Raw genomic sequence first — 22431 nt, forward strand, 5'->3', positions numbered from 1 at the left:
GTTGTCACAAACAAGAGAATTATTCATAATTACACTTCTCTAAAATCTGCATTAACCGTATATAGATGTCCCAGTTCATTGTGCAAAACACTTGACAGATCCAAATGAATCTGAACAGTTTGCTAATGCCAGAGCCTTAATATTAACTGCTGATAACTCAGGAATTCCACATGCAATCACCCTCTGAAGTTACAGTTTTACTGTCCTTGTAGATAAGAATTTCTTGGTTATCTGGCTGTACAAGAGGGTCTGTGGGAACTCTTTTGAAGAGTCTTCTGCAGCAAACAACTCACTCTGATAACAAGAAGAATTTGATTGTTACTTGGTTTTAAAGCAGTATTTTTCCCAGTGCTCATGAACAGAATTAAGAAAAAAAAGAAAAAGGTAGTTAAGTGGGATGAAGAAATCCAGGATGTCTGATTCAGCAGGAAGAAACACTATGGGAATCAGCTATTCTCCAGGAAATCACATACATGTAAACTCAACAACTCTAGCTGCAGCTCAAGCCACTCTGTTCAGATGTCTTTCCACTTGCCTTGCCAGCCACAGTGATGGGTATGAACATAGCACTTAAAACTAAATTGCTCAAAATTTTTGCTTCAGTCTTGTTTCATGTAACCAGAAGAAATAAATCCTCCCCAGTCTCATACAGGAATACTGAACGCTGATAGATTTCCACAGTTCTCTACCCACATGTTTTGGCATCTCAAGAACCAATTCAACTTAATGAGTTTCATACAGTAATGAGAAAGCTGCAAATAAAATGAGACAAAATTGTGTTACAACAGAATGCAGAACTATGATATAAATAAAACAAGCCTGGATACAATCAGCAGTCAATTACAATGACAAATTCTGTGTGGTTTCAACTTAAATAATTTTAATGAAGCCTTGTAGATTAGATACAGAAATACAGTTGCAGACAGCCAAGAGTTCAGTTGCAAGTGTCCAGGATTTCCAGGCACTGCTACTAATATCTAAGTTTCTAAAAATGTAATTAACAAAGACAAGTTTGCTTAAAGCTTTTCTTTTAAATGAGGATACAATTTTTCTGAAGTTCTTGTATCTTCCAATTTTTATTTTCAAGCTGTTTTAAACTAGGTGAATGTCTTTGGTTTGGTTTTTTTTTCCTACTACCATATTTTCAACAGAAGTGGGAAAAGTAACACGTGTAGGCATTACAGTTGTTTCTCCTGACTGTGCTTACTGGCCAGGTGGAAAGTCTGGAGTTTGTACACATACAAATGCACCACTTTGGATCCACTCTTCTCACAGAGGCCGTATTTAGCTGTCAGTTTCTCCATGGACATTTTCCATGTGCACTTTGAGGTAGTCATTTCTTGTAAACTTCTTGTGGCAAAGCTGGCACTCTGCCATGGGGCGGTTGGGGTTGTGAGTCAGCTTGTGTCGGATCAGCATCTTCTTCAGGCTGAAGGACAGATCGCAAACCTGAGGCAGTGAGGACAAGACAAAGACAAACGAAGTATTGGAATTTTAAGCATGTATAGCACTCCTTATGCTACCATCACTGAGGCCACAGCCACACATACCTGCAGTACTTAATAAATGAGCTGGTCTTTGGAAGAGTAACTCCTTCTATCAGAGAGCACCTGAGAGATTTTTACTCTGGCTGGTATCTTGTAATGTTGTACATTAGCAATGGTACCACAGGCACAAGGATGCTGTCCGCCTAAAAAAGACCCAATCTTCAAAACACCAACCCCTTGAGGTGTCCTGGTAATGTTGTGTTGGTTTGTTCAGGTTTTTTTAAAGCTATGTTCTATCTGGGATGCAGCAAAAATTATGACAAAACATCACGAGCATCCATCAGTTCAAATGAACTATTTTCTTCCTGACCTCCAGAATGACACATGCAGCTTCCAAAAGAATGAGTTCCAATCGCTCAGTTACAAGGAGGGAGGAGTGAGAATAAAGAGGTTCTGAAAGAATGCAAGAATGCATGAATACATGCAAGAAAAGTTAATTATAAAGGAAACCTCATTGTTCCAGCCTTTCTCTGCCTGGCCAAGAAAATGGAAGACATCTGCCAAATGAAGGTGTAATTCCTTTGCTTTATTATCTGGTGTGCTGCTTTCCTTCCTCCACTGTACTCCAAGCAGTCCAGTTCATTCTTCCATTTGAATAAATGGATAGAGGCATGAGGGACTCTGCCATGCTAAAGCCATTGCTTTATAAAAATCCCTGTACTGAAGTTAAAATGAGAAACGTGAACGGTTAAGAACAAGCTCAGCAAAGAAAAGTTAGAATTAAAAGTTAAGGCAAGACACCAACTCAACAGAAACTGTGCAGTTTTATTGTCACGTTCACCTAGCACGCAAGGAAATACTGTAACACGAATTTCACAAGGAAATGAAGAAAGTAAGTAAAGGAAGCAGCTGCTGATTTTACAAATGAAATAGGCAAGAGTCATATAATTAAACAAGAATGAACATCCACAGGCTTGCACTCTTAAAATTCCATGTTCGTTCCAGACAGTATCTCTTTCATGCAGAAAAAAACTCAAGGAACCCAGGACAATCCCTCTTTAGAAAAACGAAGCTTTTAATTTGTGTTGGCATCGAACTACTGCAAATGCTGAATGATGACTGATTCCTTTTGAAACCACGACAACAAGAGCTGACTATCCAAGGAGATCATCTTGACCTCCAGCATATGTACTTTATGCCAATTAAGGCAAAACCATATAACGACCATAAAATGGCAATGGCCAGAGGCAAGTTTTGTACCCAAAATAATTTCTCCCCACACTGTGTGTGCTGTTGCAATAGAACATTTTTAACTTTATGACATGATGTAATGCTGAGGACTGTCATACAGCAACTGCAGCTCTCCAGCTTTTCCCTCACTGAATAATCACCTCTTTGAGACCCAAGCAACAGCCCCCCTTTTGTTACTGACAGTGAACCCCAATTACAGCACCCATGGGTCAGCTCTTAGCACTGCTTTTGCCAAACACCAGTTTCTGTTTCTCCTCCACAGAGCACATAAAGGGAACCCATAACATTTATCTAATCACAGCCACATATCCCAGCGTGCTGGAAGTGTCACACACTTGTAAATACTCCATGTCTCTTGAGAGCCAGGAAGCCAGTCAGGGATATACACACATACAAGATGCGTGTGTGTTCTGTGTATCTTACACACACCTCTTCACTTTCCCAAAATAAACAGCTTATAACACAGCCTCAAAGTACACTTTTTCATTTATACTGCTCATTAACTAATAGAATGTGTCCTTCTGTTCCTCCAAGGCTCTAGCATGTGGTGCTACCTTCCTTCTTCAAAAAGAACATGGAACACACAGGATTATTAAAGATATGGCACATCCTGTGCAGTGCTTACGCAGAAAAGTTTTGGGTATTTTTTTTCAAGAGTTTGCTTCGTATATCAATTTTGTAAGCAAGACTGGTATTTTATAGATTTACAACCACTCTTGCTGATGTGCACTTGCGCTCTAATCAATCTCTTCAAAATGATCAAAGTTTTGGTCAAGTAGGGAGGATGGAAAAGACTGACATTCGAAAGTAAGTGTAAGGTCAACTAGAGGCAGAGTGGAAGGAAATACTGTACTGGAAAGAAACCAGGACAGGCAGTACTTGACCTTTCTGGCCCTCAAAAATAATCTATTGTCTCTGAGAAACTGAAGTTCAATTGGCCTTCCAGTAAAGAACAGGCCAGTCTGGAGAGGACAGATAGATATCTAATTTACTATGAAAAACTGCATTTCTATTTCCACATTTCAGTTATTTTCACTTTCCTAGATGACATGTACTACAATTGCCATCTTAAAACAGTAATATGCAATTTCCACTATTATCCGTGGGATGTGAGAGCTTTGAGACATTAAGGTCTGAAAATGCTTTTTCTGACTGAAGAGACACAGGAATAGACACAAAAATAAACTGTAGCGCCTTCCTCAAACAGAGTACAAGGATTAGTTTCACATATAACTCAATCCTGCACTGTAATGACTGTTCCATGTGTCTGAGAGAGAGAAGAGTGAGACAGGAAGAGAAGACATGACTTTTATTTCTGATTCTGGAAAAAAAAAATCTATTTTAAAGCAAAAATACAGACTAAAAGAATTGGTATGTGGTATTCCAGAGATAAGAACTTCTGGAAGTTGTTGCCATAAATTATCACTCAAGTCATTATAAGAAAAACAATGTGAACACCTACAGCTATCTTGAGCAGAACAAAAAATTGTAGGTGAAAATATTTGAGTGTAAAAAGGAAATTTCCTATTGGGTAGCCCACAATAAACATCCCCCATAGGGACATTTTTCTGTAATTGTCCACTACTGGTTTTCCTGTAACTTCTGCTAAAACATCTGGAATCATGCAATGTGCAAGAGAGCTCTGGAGGAATGGTCTGCTCCAGGTGACATTTACTGTGTCCCCAGCATGCACAGAACAGGAGCCCAGGTGAAATAAGGAGTAACAATTGAAAACATCAATTTTAACTCTCTCCAAGTGTTCATTAAGCAACAGAGCACAGTGGGCACCTGGCTGACTGAGGAGTGCAGGAATGAACAGTGGAGGCGACTGCTCTTATGTCCAAACCCCAAAAGGTCAGCAGTCTCTGCAGCATGCAGCCAGCAGAAGGCTCCTTCTGAAGAGTAATTTTGGTGAAGCAAGGCAGAAACTTGAAGTACAAAAAAATATCTCCAGTAACCGAAGGCAACCAAAAATTCTCAGAGAAGGACTAGGACTAGACACAGACTATAGCTGTTGCTAGAAATGCTATGGTTTGGGAAAGTACAGCTCTATTTAGTTCATGAGGAAAACTGAAGGAAAAGCTGAAACAGGGAAGTATGTTTTCATACAGCTCCTATTTTTAATTAAAGCAAGGAAAAAGGATAAAATAGAACCACCATACCAAGTCAGTCTGCAAAGCACACTGTGAATCCAAGACCAGTGAATCTTGGATCCACAGTGTGGGAAAAACTGCATTTACCCTGCAAGCTGGCCAAGAACTGATAAACAGTATAGCGATCTGAAAGCTGAAAAAGTTATTGACAATGATTTGGAGTTAGAGAAATCCTCAAGGTACTATCCAGAGCCAGGCTGAGATTATCCCAAAAGAATACAGCAAATCTCCTAACTTGGAGACATCAGCAAAATATCTTAGCTGAACTTTTTCGTGAAATTAATATATTTTATTCTCAATGAAATGACATCAGATCATTCATTAAAAACCAGAACAGTTAACAGACCCTTGAAACTTTCCTGCCAAGCTGTTATTCTAATTTTGCATCTAAGTATATGAAGTTCTGAGCGAATTTACAGCTGCTCAGACTGAGCTATCTAGGATATAACTGAGAGCTGGCAGTCCCCTTGTGACTGCCTCATGAAGAGTCAGTATCACAAAACAAAACACCTACACTAATTCTACACCCACTCTGATGCTTTTCTCTAAATCCTTGAGCAGCAATTTTGGCATTTGATAGTTCTGAAAGACACTATTCCCCAACAGTTTCTACACATTCAGCCTTCCCACCTACCTCCCAGAAGCTGAGAGATGGTGTATACAAGGGGGGCAGGCTGCATAAAAGGTACCCGACAATGATCTATGAACTGTCACAGGATACGCTACATTTCAGTGCTGCGAGCGTGCACAGCATCCCAGATTTCCTCACTGAACAACAAAAAGAGGCTGTGAGCAGATGTTGAAAATATCAGACCAGATTTCACGAGAAACAGGCAGTCCTGAATTCATATTCATGTCATTCAACATCAGAAGCATTCAGATTCCATGTAATAAATGAAATCCTTTTTCCTACACAAGCTAATCTCCAACTATTAACCTGTCATACAATTCATACAGGAACCCAACCAGCATGAATTTGTAAATGGTAACATCCAAATTGCATTACTAATGGTGAAAATAACTCTTATGGGATCCAAAACCATAAAATGAAGGGGTGTGCAAGGCTCTTGGCAAGCAAAGAGGGTACATAAACCTCCCTGAATGGTCTTTCATTCCTTGGACAATTCAAGCCCATGTGAAGTGTAACTATGCCGCAACCAATAGGTGCAAGGCCACAATATCCCTGCAATTAAATCCTGCTGCTGCACTGAGGTTGAGAAGACAAAGGGAAAGGAGGAGAGGAACTCACATCACACTGGAAGGGCTTCTCCCCGGTGTGGGTCCTCATGTGCTCGTCCAGGCCTCGCTTCTGACTGAAAGCCTTGTTACACTCCGAGCACTGGTACGGTTTTTCCTGCATAGAATGACAACAGCGAGTGAAAGTGAGTCAACACAGAGCCCAGGTCATTAAAGGGGTGGAATTCCATGCTGGATGGTGCAAGTTTTATATTCTCTCCAAGGGATTAGAGTCAGTGAAAACAACAGAAAACAACTTTCAAATGATTAAGTGAAAGCTGGGAAAGCTGTGGCCTGACAGTTTCCACTTCAGCACCCACTTATGAATTAATTATCTGTCCCAGTCTTTCAAACCCAGCCATTTGGGGAGTCTGCTTTTTGTCACGTGAAAGGTACAGAAACATAAAATTCCAATGTACTTTCCTTTATCCTCCACAAATGCTTAAAGCATACAGACAAGTAAGATTATCCACAAAAACTTCAGGTTTGTTTGGAGGTTTCCAAGCAGGGGAAGAGGTGAGGGGACAAAGAGGAGGTACAAGGAAAGCTAGTGATAGCAGGAGAACTTATTTTGAAAAGTGGTGACAGAAGGTTAATCACATATTCATTGCAGAATCTCAAAAGAAGTGCAGATGGCAACCAAGCCATCTGTATTTTTATTAGAACTTTTTGTTAGCAGCTACTGTAACACATGATGTTAAAAAGTCGCAATTTCACTGACCTCAAACAAATAATTACAGATACATAAGGAAACCCACTTATGTCAAGACCTGTTCTTTGAAGTTCTTCCTTCATATAGAAATTTATATAGGTGTAATTCCTTCTTGATTCCACTAAAGTTACAAAAAAACCGTATAGAAATCAACAATTAATAAATCAATTAAATGTAAGAATTAGCATTATGGCACTGCACATGGCCTCATTAAAATTTTCATGTCCTAGAGGCACCCTTATTTTTGAATCAACTATAGTTCTTTCACTCTCCTTCTACTTTTTTCTGTGGTTTCTAATTCTGTACTGCTTAAGTTCTGAAGAAGGGTATTTCAAGAAAAGTAAACACTTTTTACTAAATTAAATTGAGAGCAATGACTATAAATCAGTAGGCAAAAAAAAAGAGATAGATCTATGAATTAACAAATAATAGGCAGTAATCAAGTTCTTCTGGGAGATGATGTGGGATCCAAGGATAAGTGAGATGGAACAACTCAGGCATCAAAGCAACAAAGAGAATAGGCTCTGGTTATTGAATTCCTACTCTCAATCTGTGGGAAGCATCAGGTGTCCATATATTGCTGAATCCTGCCAGGGCTCACCAGCATTAACCATACACCTAACACAGTGCACCATCAATTAGTGCCTGGGTATGTCCCAGTTTCTCTCTTTAGGGCAGCTCTTTGCAGGTCCAGACACTTCAGCAGGGGTGAAAACAGGGTTGTTTCATTTCAGAGTCTCCTCCAATCAAGTTTCCTAGAAAACGCAATGTTATTTCCATGATTCTTCAGTAGACAGGAAAACATAACAAATTACCTAAAAAAGATCTGAACCAATCTGTGAAAAAAAAATTATCATCATCTAGACCAAAAAGTTCATGTCAAAGGGAGCTTTGCTGCCCTGACTTCGTGGAGTAGGGTCTGCATTTTTAAGGCAAATGTATGAATAAGCCATACGAAAAGCAGGTTTCTGCAACAAGCCCTTAATTGGTTTTGCATTGTGGTTAACACAAACCACATTTCTGCGAGTTGTCCAAAAGCAGCCTTTTTGTGTGCAGGTTGTTCCCCAGAAAGTGCAAAGTGAAGTATACGATGTGCACATCTTAAACACCTATGAAAGCATTCACTACTGCAAACTGCACCAGGTGTACTCGCTCCCTTTTGATTATCTTGGTCTTCGGCTATCTGAAGAATTGACTTGATAATGACCAGGTTAATCATTTCAGTGCTAAATGGATTTCAGGATTCCAGTTTGGACAAAGAACCATTTTAAACTCTGGGAAGCTGGAGTCACAAACCTGGGCTGCATTATCTTCCCACAGGTTATGTTTGGCTATTTGTATTATTCTCTGTGGCAAAAAAGGGTGTATCTAACATCCCCTTGGCATTTGTATTGAAATTCACATATGTAGTGCATGAAACACATCCAAAGCTGTCTTTGATCTAATTTTAGATCCCTTCATCTGTATATTCCAGTGACTTCAGCAGACATGACTCTGATTCACACCAGCCTCCTCTCCCCTGAGTGAAGCTGCCCTCCATTCACATCTGTGTCTGTTTCAGGAAAATCAGTAGTGCTGTACAGAGCAAAACTTGGCCCTCGATTTATCTCCAGAGAAAGACTTTTTTTTGTTGTTGGTTTTGAAGAAGACATCATCCTCACAGACCAGTTTCTTCAAAACAAAACATTCTGTGCTTTTCCTTTTCTCTCTCCTCCTTCTCCCCCTCGTGTCAAATTTCCATTGCACAATGTTTGGAGAAAGCAACACTTGTAACATGGAAAATATGATGTTTGCTTGGCATAACCATCACTGCTTTAAATGTGAGCAGAGAAAAAAAAAAAGATAAAAAAACCATGGCAACAGGTCTGAAAAAGTTAATACCACCACAAAAGGACAAAAGGGGCCAACACCGAGATGAGAAAAAAGCTGGACAGATGCAAAACATCAAGCAAAGAGAAAAACCTGCTAACTGTCAACAAAACAGGAGCTCACTAGGAAGATCATCCAAGTCTGACTTCAGAGGAGTTAGCAAGTGCTGGTACTATAAATCTGCCCTCTGTTGAAGAAGCATCTGCCAGGCCATGGGCTATGGTGGCAGCCAAGCTGAAGGATTACATGTGTTTTCTTTTATTGATGATCTAAATGACGAAGGGAGCAGGGAGAGCGAGAGGGACAGGACGTGGCTGATACTGCAGTGATTTAATATCATAGTTTTAAGCATGCCAGGTATGAACAGAAATATGCAGATCAGGATTTACAACCTTCCTGCCTCTGAACAAGGAAAGGCCAAGCAGAGCCCAATGGTACTCTGGAAGGTGTAAGCCTGGCACACTAACTCAAATGCTCCCATCTCTGATGGGTTTCACCATTAAAACTGAGAGAAATTCAAGATGTCAACAACTATGTCAAATAAAAAAGTGCCTGCAGTGCACACTCCTGTGTCTGAGGACAGCTGAACCACAAATCACACCTTGGATTCTAAGCAAGTTGTGCTTTGCATTAGGAAGACCTCACTCAGAACATGACAAATCTCAAGGCCATTTGATGGCACCTTCAACAGCTCGACAGAAAGTGTGCACAGAGTGTCCTGCAAGCACAGCAGATGGAAATACTTAAATGCAGAATATTTGAACTGCAAGCTGCTGTTGCAGTTGACTGTACGTCCCTTAAGAAATATGAATACATTATTGTACACTAACTTAGCACTTGTACACGTGGTTGTTTCTGTAAACCTGGTAACATGGGTTACACAGGTGAAACGTCAATGAGTTTGGTAGGAGTGTCTCCAACTTGCTTTCTAAATCTGAATTTAGAATTATTACATGAGCTCCACGGTTACAGCAAGACAAACATAATTTAAACACTATTATTACCAAATAAATCATAGCTCAAGATTAAAATAGGAGTTAAGAACACAACAATCAACTTGATGGATCTGTATTTTCAACATGCTGAAAACTGAACTTTGAGAGAAGTTCAGAGAAAAAAGGAAAAGTTTGACGTGTCGTATTACTTGTAAACATTTACACTTGTCACATGAACGTGAAAATTGACAGACATGAATAATGGTGATGTAACAGGACACAAAAGAAATTTTTTTTTAAAATATTCTTTCTTTTTATTGTTCTAAAATAAAGCTTTCCTTTAGGAGTAGCTTCATAATGCCTACTCATGAGATATAGACACAGTAACACTATCTGCTTTCAAACTGCTTTTTATGAGGCAATTTTGGAAATATCAGTATTACTCTTAATAAATATCATTTGCTGCTACACGTACTTGCATTATCGCCTGAACAGAGGGTTAACAAAAACACTGTTTTGGAAAAAAAAATTTAAAAAAAAAAAAAAAAAAATCAGGAAAATGGAAAAATGTGGCCTCAAATGAACAAACATGACCAGCCAGATAACGTTAAAATATACCAGTCGTGTTTGCACCTACCAGGAGCTCATTACTCTCAAAGAGAAATCTGGAAATCCTACAGCTTTGCCAACCTGAAAATGCAGGAAATCTGCTTACACTTAAAACCACACATAGCCCAAGTTAATGGAGTCCAGTTTTGTATCTAAGCGTGAAAAACGTGCAAGAACTAACAAGATGCTCTCTTTGTAAGTGGAAAGTTTCTGCAAGTTACAGCAAGTGGCTGACCCAGAGACAGAGGCCGACTTAAATTACTAACATAACATTGACACAGGCAGACAAAGGGTGATGAGAATTTACAACTCTATAGAAGTGGTAGGGATTTGAAACTTATAATATTAAACCTCAATTAAAAATCACTTTACAAGTACATGCTTCCTCTGTTGAAAAGCAAAATCCTTTAAAAAAATATTTCCAACAATTAGAGCAGGCCAAGAAACCTTCCTGTTAAAACAACTGTGAAATAATTTTGGCAGATTTAAACAAAAATGTGACTTTTATTAGAAATGGCTAATGTTTTTGTTAGAACAGATCTCAATTAATTCAGTTTTAGGAGTATTAAAAAAATAATCTTTTTTTGCAATAAAATTTGTAATTAAAACAAAAGCATGCATCTTCCTCTGAAATGCCTGCCAGGGAAAAAAAGTGCATTTCTTAAAAAAGATAGAGTATATGCAATTAGCTGGGTTTTACCATATCATTAACTTCCCATTTTCTATGGTACCCCTGCCTATTTGCTACCCATAATCTGAAAAGTTCTTATTTCTTCGTGGTTTTTTTCAGCTGCTGAGGTAATTTCTGCCCCTAAAATTTAATGAAGGAGGGTTTATTTAATCAGCCATGATGAAAATTCAATGGATGTTCACCTGCTCCTGGAAAAAAAATAGTATTGATATAGAAAAAGTACATTTTCACTCCACGAGGAAGGGATGATCATCAGTCAATATTATGTAAAAAAAGTATGAAAATATAGCTGCAGTGGGATTCAAACCTTCCACATTCTGAATGCAAACACAGATTCCAGAGGCAAGGAAACCACAGCCCTGGCAAAGTCATCATCCTCAGGCAGATGTTTGGGAACTCACTCCTATCTCACCGACAGGGAAATATAAACAAAAACCAATATGGAAAAACCCCTCCAAATTCAATCAACACATCATATTATTTCATTACTCACTGTCATGTGCACAGAAGTCTATATTTAGTACAAAAAAGTGATTTTTTTTTTTTGACAACAGCATTCTATGGTGCTTCTAGAACACATGACCCTTGCTCAAACTTTAAAGCCCTAATATTTCCTGGGAAACACAGGAGAAGTGAAATTATGTCAATATTGTCCTTGCATTATTTCTCATTTACTATTATTTTAATATTCTTTTGGGTTAAAAAAGAAGGTGCACTATAAAGTTATAAATGAGTGCCTTGGAAACCCTGTTTAACTCAGGACCTCTTTTTGTACTGTCCTAGCAATGAGCTCAAACACTGATGGGAAGGATCCTCTACAAGAGACTGCCTCACTTCTATACTTACCATGATTTTTCCCTATTCCCACAAAATTCATAAATAAAACCCGAAATTAACTCAAGGTTGGTTAATTCCTGCACACACTGTGGTTTTCAATGTATTTAAATAATACTGTGTTTTAAAATAGTAGGCATTTATGCATGAAACAAAAATGATACACTGAAATTTCTCTACTTTTTAAATTACCTCAGAAATGTACCATTTGAGCCCAGGCTGGCAGCTCCCACCCACTGGAAATCAGATTTTTAAGCAAGCTATAAAAATTAAATATACCTGCTATATGTAAATATGAAAGATTTAAATCAAGTGGTGAAAAGCCTTTTTCAAATAGCTTCGACTCTTTCTGTTTTCCATCACTGAAATCAACTGTAATAAAATCACCATTCTCAGAAGTAATGAAAACATCAATTTAACATGACAATAACTCTGGGCACCTATCAATGGCCGTATTTTCAAACATTACCAATTCTATTGCTGTACCATAAAATAATTTTTCTGCATGTTTAAGTTCAAATGATGGAATGTCAAGTCAGGCACTGAATAAAGCCTTAGGAAGGAGCTGATGTTTCCTGCAGTGTGAGGGTTGGAAGCGTGCATGTATTCCCCCTCAAAGCTGATAGGGTCTGTAAATTCATTTCATCAACAACTTCAATGAGTTCCTCATTTATGTTTTCCTAGGCTGTTATATTTCTCCGTAAGGGAAAAAAAAAAAACCCAAACCCATCAAACCATAAACCAAACACATTTACTTTCATAGAAACAAATCAGTACTCAGGTGACATTTTAATGTCAGGTGGGTGGTGTTTTCTCCCCCTGCCCTGGCCAGCAGGGGTTTGGCCTTACCTTCTCTGTTTACTCCAGAACTGGAGCTGACACCTGTGGCCACCCAGGCTGTGCTCACTTTAGCAGCTGCCAGACCTTAATCAACTTTCTACAATGATTTTTCCAGCAGCCTTCCCTGATCCCCAGCATCAGGTTTGGCATTTAAGCTCACTGGTAAAATACATGGAGATTTAATCTCTCCTGTCTTGGTGAGTGTCACAGTATTACTTTTAAGCTACTTCACAAACTTTCTGGCCAAAAGACCAGATTCTTTTTTTCAAGATATTTATGAGAATAGCCCTTGCATGAGGGTGCTATGATTGTGTTTATTTCCACATTGCTAGGCTCAGCTGATACAAAAATACCTTCAGGATTTATACATCTCACTATTCAGTCCTTGAATAATGATTTTGCATGCAAGAATAAATTTCAAACAAAACATATGTGTAGGAAAGGGTAAAAAAAGGAAGAGCCAACAACCCTACACTGTTTTGAAAAGTCAAGAGCATGGGATGACCGAAAAGAGAAATTTGAAGAGTGACTTCCTGGCTTTTCTTGTTCTTAGAACTGACAAAAGGACCCAGACCTTTGGCAAACAGTACCTTTTTTATTTCCTAATCTTTTGTTTTGTCTTTGTTTACATAGCCTAGGAGCACAGAACACCTTCTAGTGCATTAGTACCGTGCTCAGGGGTTTCAAACTCTTTCTGCACAGGTTTCTTTCCTCGCTGGAGAAGTCCTTACACTGTGCAGTTAGAACACATCTCCTTCAGAGTCAGGATTCAGATCATGAGCACTCACTTCAAAAAGACTCATCTGAACAGCTCAGCAGCTATTTCCTCTGTTGAAAGGGGTTTTGTTTGGTTCCTGTACCCTGCATTACTGACAAGCATCAACCTACTACTAAGATTAACTAAAACTTCACATTCTTGCCAAGCACACAAGTGTTCTTGTAAATAATGGTGTCTTCCCCATTTACCTCTCAGTATCACCTGCTCCCTCTTCCCCCCGTCCAATTCCCTTCACCACTCTGTTCTTGCACTTACATTTGAATCACATCAACTAAAATACGTATTTATACCCCTGTACCTGCACTAATATTTACTCACCTGAACAATAAAATACAGCTCATTATCATACAGTACTGCATGGACAATGTTCAGAACAGACCCAGAATAATTCCTCCTTCAGGCTTGAAAATCCATGGAAATTGGTAATAAACTTTCTCTTCTACTGTTTTTATTAATAATTCTAGCCCATTTTTTCCCTGCTCCTACTAAGACCTCCTTTGATTTTTTTAGTTATCCAGTTCGACTGTAATATTAAATACGGTGAACTGTGAGGAAGAGGGAAAGTTGGGACATACAAGATCATAGCAACAGGCTTCAATTTTAAAATTACTGGTAATGTAAATGTTACCAGTGCTGATTCTTGTTGTCTCAAAGTAAAATAACATTTACATGGAGATAAATGAACATGGAATGCCATTCATATATGAATGTGCCTCACTGTCAAGTTTTGGAATAGGAGCAGCATGACCACAAAAAAACCCAAAAACCTAATCAAGTCTAAAAACCATGTTTTGGCTGCATATTTTAATCCTATAGCTGTGGGAATGACCAGCGGTCTGTGAAACACCTTCACACACAAAAATAGAAAAATCTGAAATGTGACCTTTCACATGTAGATGACCAAGAAATCTCAAGTATATGGAGACACTCAGTGTGAACTGAGTTCTTTGTACCTCTAAGGGTGATACTTGACCTACACAGTACAGCACAGCATTTCCTGAGACATTTTAAACCAAATTTTATTATGTTCTTAGTGCAACACAAAGCCTGTCTAATTACAGCATCTACATATATTAAAAAGAAATGCACTCCTTAAAATTTATTTTCTTAACTCCTCCCTTTCCTATTAACTAAAAAATGCTTAGAAGAAAGACACTTTACACTTGGTGTAAATCACTGTAGACTCTAAAAGCCTACTATTATTATTTTTTTCTCTATTTTTCTCCTACGGAGGCTGGGGGTTTGTTGTTTTTACTCAAACCATATGAAAAATCAGGAAAAAAAATTAAATTTGGCACTGTTTCAGAGCTTGTTTACCCCTCACAGCTATGCAGAACTTAGATGGGTCATGAAATTTCTCCTAGAGGGGACAGTAACAACAGAAAAGAATTTATAGCACTTCTTAAAGTGATTTAACAGCTGGAGAAAAAGGAGAAACAACTAACAACACGGGACTAGCCTGTTCCCAATGAACTACCAAGAAGCATTGCACAAACTACTGCTTACTTGGATAGTTTGGGGTACAAAAGCTAAAACTTCATCTAGGACCTCATAGTTAATATGCTTAAGACCCACATAGAACAGCAGAAATTTAAACAAACAGTTTTTCTTTTTATATTTACTTATTCAGAAAGCAATTCTGTGTGCCCATTTGCATATGGAGACTACTAAGTTAAATGCCACTCTTCCTATTTCCCAATAGATGCAGAACTTTCTTGGTTTGGCCTCAAGGCTTCACTGATCTCTGTGAGCTGTAACAGCTCCCAGTTAAATAAAAGTTATATAAAGTAATTTTGCATCTTAAGAATTGTCATCAGTTAGTAAAGCAGAGCCTCTAGAAAAGCTCAGAGTGACTGGATTTTACAGGCACAGTATGAATCAGAACACTGGATATTGAAGCTTCAGTAACAGTGAAGCCTTTACAGAACCGTTTACTCAGTAAACAACATCAATTTATATCTATAAATAACCACAGGTTAAATGAAGAGGTTAGTACAGCTATTATTCCAACATGAAAGAAATCAAATACAGAAAAAACAGACACTAAGGGAGTCCTAATTAGAATTTATAAGTTAATGACTTGAATCTTTGCCTCTTATTTTGGTAAGTATAAAATACCTTGGTTGGCAGAGCCTAATCTCTACACAAACAGCAATTAATTACTTTTCACCACCCACGAGTCACAGACAATCCTCAAGTAACCATAAAATTGTGGGGGACTTACCCTGGTGTGGGTACGAATGTGCATCTTCAAGCCATCATTCTTGCTGAACGCTTTGTCACAGTAAGGACACTGGTAAGGACGCTCACCTGAGAACAAGAAAAGCATCAGAACCCAGAAATGTGCCCTCAGAGGATGAATGCTTTGCAGCACAGCTCTTTGTCAAACTGAACTACTTTACTCTGGCCTCATCTTCACACTCTGTTCGAAGAACAGATCAAACTTTAGAAAAATTACAAACAATCCTGCCTGAGCAGGATGCAGTGCTGGATCAAAATATTCCTCTTTGCTGACTGGTTTTGCACTACAATATATGAATACACACAGACAGCCTTGGGGGGGGGAAAAATAAAACCAAAAAGAAAACACCTAACGCCCTTGCTCAAACCACATTCTACAGTGATTTACACATGGTCACTTTTATGGTTAGGCACTAAACTGCTCCCAAATAGTTTTTCTATTTCACATCTGGTCATTATTAGAGGCCTCTGGGTGTCAGAATCCCATTATAATATAAAAATAAAATCCACTCTTTTATAATGCTGTATCTGTATTAGAAGGTTAATCAAAAGTTTCTGCAATATTTGTGTCACAATTTATGACTGAAATAGAAACAGAACAATCTTAGCAGCATCCCATATCTGAAAGGTATTTGTTTAATGCTCCATTACCCTGGTGTCATTTGGCATCGATTTTCCCAAACTCACATTAGTGTAATGTGGATAGTGAGCTGTTCAGAGACAAACAGTAAAGAGTTTCTGAGCACCACCATTTGGAAGAAATGCATTTTAATTTTTAACTCTTCAGGCAATGTACTGGAATCTGAGTCTACTGCCTCCTGTTCCTGTATACAACACTTTAAAAGATCAGGTTGTTTCCATTACAAAACACAGATGATAATTTTCTGTTAACAAATTGGATTTTGTTCTACACAGCCGTAATGTTGAAGGTGTCTTCTCAAGTAAAGGTTGGTCACAAGTTAAGCAAAGCCTACTTTATAAAGTCAATGCACAGCTTTCTGTTCACAAAGGCGTGTATATACATATATCTCTCTGCATGCATAGATTTAACATAGACGAAATTTCAAGCACTTATTAACACTCATCCTCAATCTTCTAAAATAGGCAAGTAAGATTAAATACATTTTACAGTTTAAAAAAACCCAAACCAGACTATTTCACCAATATCCCAAAGATACTGACTAGGAGTCACTGCTGGACATGAAGTCTCCATATCCACACGTTGTGTAGAGATTCAAGGGCACCTGAGGTGAGATGATTATTTAAGGAAGAAGATGTACACCCTCCCCTATTTTGTAGACAGATTATTTTGTTGTCTTCTGTCTTTTACTCCTGTATAAATAAGTCAGTGAATGGCAGCTGCACAAGATAGTGCAGCAAGGCACTGTCTGTGAACACTATCTGTGTTTCACTATCTGTGAAACACAAATATTTTTCTCTCTTGTGTTCTGTCATCTCTCAGAAAGCAAAACTGTGTGAATTGGGGTTTGGGGTTCTTTTTTAAGACGATGACAACAATCTCTGTGTCAGAGCTGTGTTTTCACTGAGCAGTTTGATATATGATCCTCCCTCTCCTGACCCTCGATGCCTTTAATTCATGCCTCTGAAATTCAAACACTCCAACAGTTGTCAGTACTCAAATATTTAATTAATTCAGCTGACATTTTTATGTTTGGGGGCTTTTGAATGTAGAATTTAAAGCTTTCAGCAGTTTGTAAGCAGATGAGCGATGACAAGTAGGAGTTGTACCCTACTCCCTCTCTCCCCCACCCCCAAGTCTCTTTAAAGAGAATGACTTTTGCCTTCAAAGGATGGGCTTGAGTTTGTCTGAAACAGATTAACAGTGGCCCTCTGAAATCAACCACGGACACCATGGTGCTTGATGAGTAAGGCCTTAGGAGCTTTCAGCAGATGCCAGCAGAGGGCAACAATATGACTCCACATGAACGTGTCACACCTGAACACGTCAGGCTTCGAGCTGCTCTTACAAACTGTCCATCGTCAAAAATCTTCACTGTTCCGAAAATCAAGTTTACTATGTAACACAGAGTGCCAGCTCTGACTTGACATTCAATCTAGGAGCCATCTTGTTTTTCTAAATTATATGTATTTCTCATGCGCTTGTGTCAATAGCTGCCAGTAAAACTATTTAAAAGATGTTCCCAAGTAATTTTACTGTTGCTTTTATTGTTATTTTTCCTTCACCTAATCTTCACAGGTTGCATGCTTAAAATTTATACAAGTGTCCTAGTGCTTATACAAGCAAGTGTCCACCCTGTGCATGCACATCTTTCAAATGTATATCTTCTTATCTTCTACCTCAAAAGGTTTTAGGATTTTACAAAATTAACAATGGGGCACTTAAAACACATCTGTGCTAGCAATACGTTTCTTAGTAAAAATTTCTTATGAATGGCTCTCTGGAAAGGGCCTCTGTTGTCTGTCTCAGAAGTGAATAAACTGCCCTCTGACAATGCATCTTTTGTGCTATTTACTGTCTCAGGAGCCCAGATAACTAACTTAAGATTAAATATCTGATCTTGTGGACATCAGATCTGGCAAGATTATTACAACCCTACATATTACCTTCTCTACCTCTGGTAAAAATTAACTTCCTTCCTTGCTTCTGAGCCAGGCTAGGCAAACATTATTCATGCTACCAGGCAGTTTCTCATCAGAATGATTCCAGATTCCTCACGGAGATTATTGGGAAGCAGGTTCCCCAAGAGAAGTCTTACACACTCTGTCCCACTCTAAGTCCTGTATGATAAAAAGGAACAGTTTAACTTTCTCTTATCCTGTGAGAAGCAAATGGAATAAGATGCCAACAGGGGAAAAGGGAGATTTGAAACAATGAATGCTAAAAATATTCCTCCCACACATGAAGGCTTGCTGAAGAGCAACATTTCATACAGAACTATGCCAAATGTCCACAAAGGAGAGGGGTTTGTGCTTCCCCAAAGTTCAGAATTGTCAGAGACAAACTAGAGCAAGGCCATGTGATAAAAACTCCTGGGAAGGTGACACTATCTATCAGGGCTTTAACATCCATCCACAAAGACCACTAAAACCCAATTATAAACACTGAAGTAATAAACCTCAGGTCAACTTCTACACAAGAAATTGTAGAGAATTCCAGATGATAAACTTCTCTGATCAGAAAATTAATGGATCCCTAACACAAGATTAAAAGTAAAAATTACTAAGACCACCAAATGAAATATCTTGCAAGGCACAAACCCGTCTTTCTCTTGTTTTCACAAGAAGGAGTTACTAAGAATCAAAGTGAAAGAAAGTGATTTCCCCTACAATAAACTACAATTTCTTCTGGGATTTGCTGCTAGAAGCACATTTTTGAGATGGTGTGAATTTGTGATAACACCGTACTAAGTGGGGGTGCACCTTAGGCAAAGTCAATGCCAATTAAAAACTATGGCATTTCCACTCTGCGGTTTTACATAAACATTTTTTTTATATAGATATATATAAAATATCAAAATATTTTTATGTTTGGGTGTTTTTAAAATCTGCTTTCTAAACAAAACTATTGCTTTCATTAAAATAACAGAACACCCATGCAAGTCAAATGTAACAAATGTCATGTTCACCCCCGAGTTACAGCTGACTCTCATGTCCCTGCTGTCCCAGAACGAACTGCTCAACACATTAATGGCACTTCTGTACAAATAACCCCAAATAAATAATCCTGGGATGGATTTAGCATAATTCAAAGTCTAGACATTCTACTTCCAGATTTTGTATGAACAAAACCCAAAGCTTTTAACACAATAAAAATATATTTAACCTTAATACAAGGATTATGAAAAACAATTCCATGATTGAAAAACATATGAGATTTTGATCTGAAACCATGTCATGACAGAACTGACATCTTTTTTTTTTTGCCTTGATCTCTAGGCTGAGATCACAATACCTAGTGGTATTAATGTAGCATAAGAAGTTAAATACCAGGTCCTTCCATTCCAGTTTGACTCAGGACAGTTTCCTATGAGACATCTGCAATCACAGGTGCTATAAAGCAGGACTTACACTGAATTTAGCACACAGATTTCCCAGACTCAGATACAAAACAATTAAGAAGCAAATCCAAATATACATTAGTTTTTGAAGATTTCAAGATTTCAGTGGCTACAGCTAGACATTTAATAAGGACTTTGATACAGTTAATCAAACTGGTCATATGCATTGCTATTTTCACACTGTATTCTGCATTCCCTGTAGCCAGCCGAGCCACAAAAAAAGAGCTGTTTCTCAAGTTAGGTGGAAACCTGATATAAGCTCCGATGCTAGCGATTACTTCAAAACAATGACCTCGAATAAGATTAGGCAAATATGTACTTTACAGGTGAGAAATAGGTTCCCATCCAATGAGACAAAACATACAACCAAGAAACAGTCCTAATCTGAACAGACTGCAGCAAAAGTCTGAATAGCCCAGCAAACCAAAGCAGCAATCTCACTGCTCTTTCAAACCATACACAGGCATTACTTCTATTTCATCTGTGAAATCTGCAGCCCTGGTTACTGTCCCCGTTCTCCTGCAGCTTGCTTAGTCACCTGAACACAATTCTCAGGTATTCATGTTGGCCTTCATGCAGGAATTCCTTGGCTTGCTGTCTTTATTGGAACTCAACTGCTCTGTTAAGGAATGAAGAATTCTAATAATGCAGCAAAATTATCAAGGTGAGGGTTTTTTATATACTTTTTAATACGTCTCTGCCTGGTCAGCTGGGATATTCAGCATTAATGGTTTTGGTCAACACTCATAAACATCAGAAAAACACCTAAGACAGACTGCAGTGAACATCAGATCGTGTGCAGCATATACAGCTTCAAGAAAATTCCTGTCTTCAGTTTGCTTAAAAAAATTAACAAATATAATTTCAGCAATGTGGTCCCTCAGACTGTTCCACAGGCCATTTACCATGCTCTAAATATAGCTCCCTTTCAGATGGTAAACTTATTATCAGGATTAGAAGATTGTTTCCTAAATAAAAGCTAGGTTTTTCTGTATAAATACATATATACGTGCATTATTTCAAAATATCAGCTTTCAAAACCCTTACAGCAAACTACAACCCTTTTTCAAGTCCTAACTCAAGACTGGGGTAAGGGAGAGGGTTAGAAGGGAGCCTCCACCATCGCCCAACTGCGGTGGAATGAGCACAGTTCACCTGGGGAGGAATTTGGAGGCCATCTGGATCACACATTTAACACTCCTTACCAGATGATCCACAGGGCAGCCCAAAATGGGAATTGCAAAAGGGCTTTTTTAGTCAGAGATAATCTGGGGTGATGACAGCATTCAACAGCAAGTAAGGATGGGCAAAAGGTTAACGGATGTAACAAAATTATAATCTGTGACATCTGCTTTAGAACACTGCTCGTAGAGGGCACCTGGCAGCTTCACACATCTATCCTCAGCTGCTCTTGCCCACAGTGTTTCCATTAAATTAAAAACTTTGTGTCCTTAACTGAACATAATTCCGTTAATGCACTATGCAAATGTGTACACACAAACATAAATAAACCTAAAATACACAGACCTGAATTTCTCCCACATGAAAAGGACTCCATTAGGAATCAAAATTAAATTAAACAGGAACTCAATGAACCCAGTTTTTCCAACAGAACTTAAAGTAGAAGATGCCAGAACACCAATCACTGAGTAAAGATCAAAAATTCACAGGTCAAGGAAACATTCAGTAAATTTCACCACTTTGGTGTTGCAGGCCCCTGAGAAAACAAACACCTCTTCAAAATAATAAACTTCCTCCCATGTAGAGGTGACAATTTTCTACATCCTGAGTAGCATCTTCAAAAGCATTTAGTACCGTGCATCTCTCAGGCATTTCTCTAATTTTGACCAGGGATTCCAGGGAGGGAAAAGAACGGAAGAGTAATCAAGAAGCTTGGCCAACTGCAGCAGCGAGCTGCTTTCTTTATGACATCTGCACTAGTCTTAATCGGGACGAGACAATAAAAAGTGATCTGGCCTGTGCAAAATTTTGGCGTGCCTCCTTTTCAGCCACTAAACACTCAAAATTTAGCACTTGAGAAGGTACAGAAGTCCCCACACAGGAACAGCTCTCTCATGCCAAGAGCTAAGTAAGTTTGTGATCTGAAAGAAAAAATACTTGAGGACATCAGCTGAGACAAGACCCAGAAACACCAAAAGCACAGGTAATTTTATACTCATAGTAGGCCAGATAAAGAAAGGAATAGCTCTGACTGCTCTGAGAACAGTCCTGTTCTTTGAGAAACAGTCCTCAGGTATGGGGCAATTAAGAGATATTTCTTACTTCCTTTTAACCAACATTCAAATCTGGCAGACTCTGAAGACAAGAGATGAAATGATGAAATGCCTCTGTTTTTTCAGATGGTTTCTTTCCTCACTGATGATGAATAACTCTAAGTTTGTGTATTTGTGAATGCTTTCTACCAAAGCTCCAACACTCATTTTCCAGGCACCAGGGAGAACTGGTATTGGTTTCATATAAATCAACTACGTGCATTTCCCACTCACTAAAAATAGTCACATATTTAATAAGAAAAAAACTCAAATCCTATTCTTTCAAAATAAGGGAAAACCAGAAGGCCTGAAACATTTTTTTTCTACTCCTTGTCTTTTTCTAAGTATTTAGCCAGGTTTTAATTTTTGAGATATGGAAGTGGTACTTTCATAGCTGAGGTGATTTGTTTTCTGCAAAGTTTAGGGTTTATTCAAAGAATTCAGATTGTTTCTAGTTAAGACCAATAAAATTTTTGTTCTAT

The 22431-nt window shown here is 38.4% G+C and overlaps 1 protein-coding gene across 1 annotated transcript in view; it reads right to left on the reverse strand.

Annotated features, from left to right (window-relative positions):
- Positions 1 to 1284: 1284 nt before the first annotated feature.
- PRDM5 (PR/SET domain 5) overlaps positions 1285 to 22431 on the reverse strand; it is a gene marked incomplete at both ends in the record, with an annotated part of 59632 nt that continues 38485 nt past the window's right edge. Inside the window, 2 exons of the mRNA XM_082282602.1 lie at positions 1285 to 1449; positions 15620 to 15705. Coding sequence (XP_082138728.1) covers positions 1285 to 1449; positions 15620 to 15705 — 251 coding nt within the window. The remainder of the gene's footprint in view (positions 1450 to 15619; positions 15706 to 22431) is intronic.

The sequence above is a fragment of the Coloeus monedula genome, assembly GCF_965178545.1.
Source record: "Coloeus monedula genome assembly, chromosome: 5".
NCBI classification, from domain to species: Eukaryota; Metazoa; Chordata; class Aves; order Passeriformes; family Corvidae; genus Coloeus; species Coloeus monedula.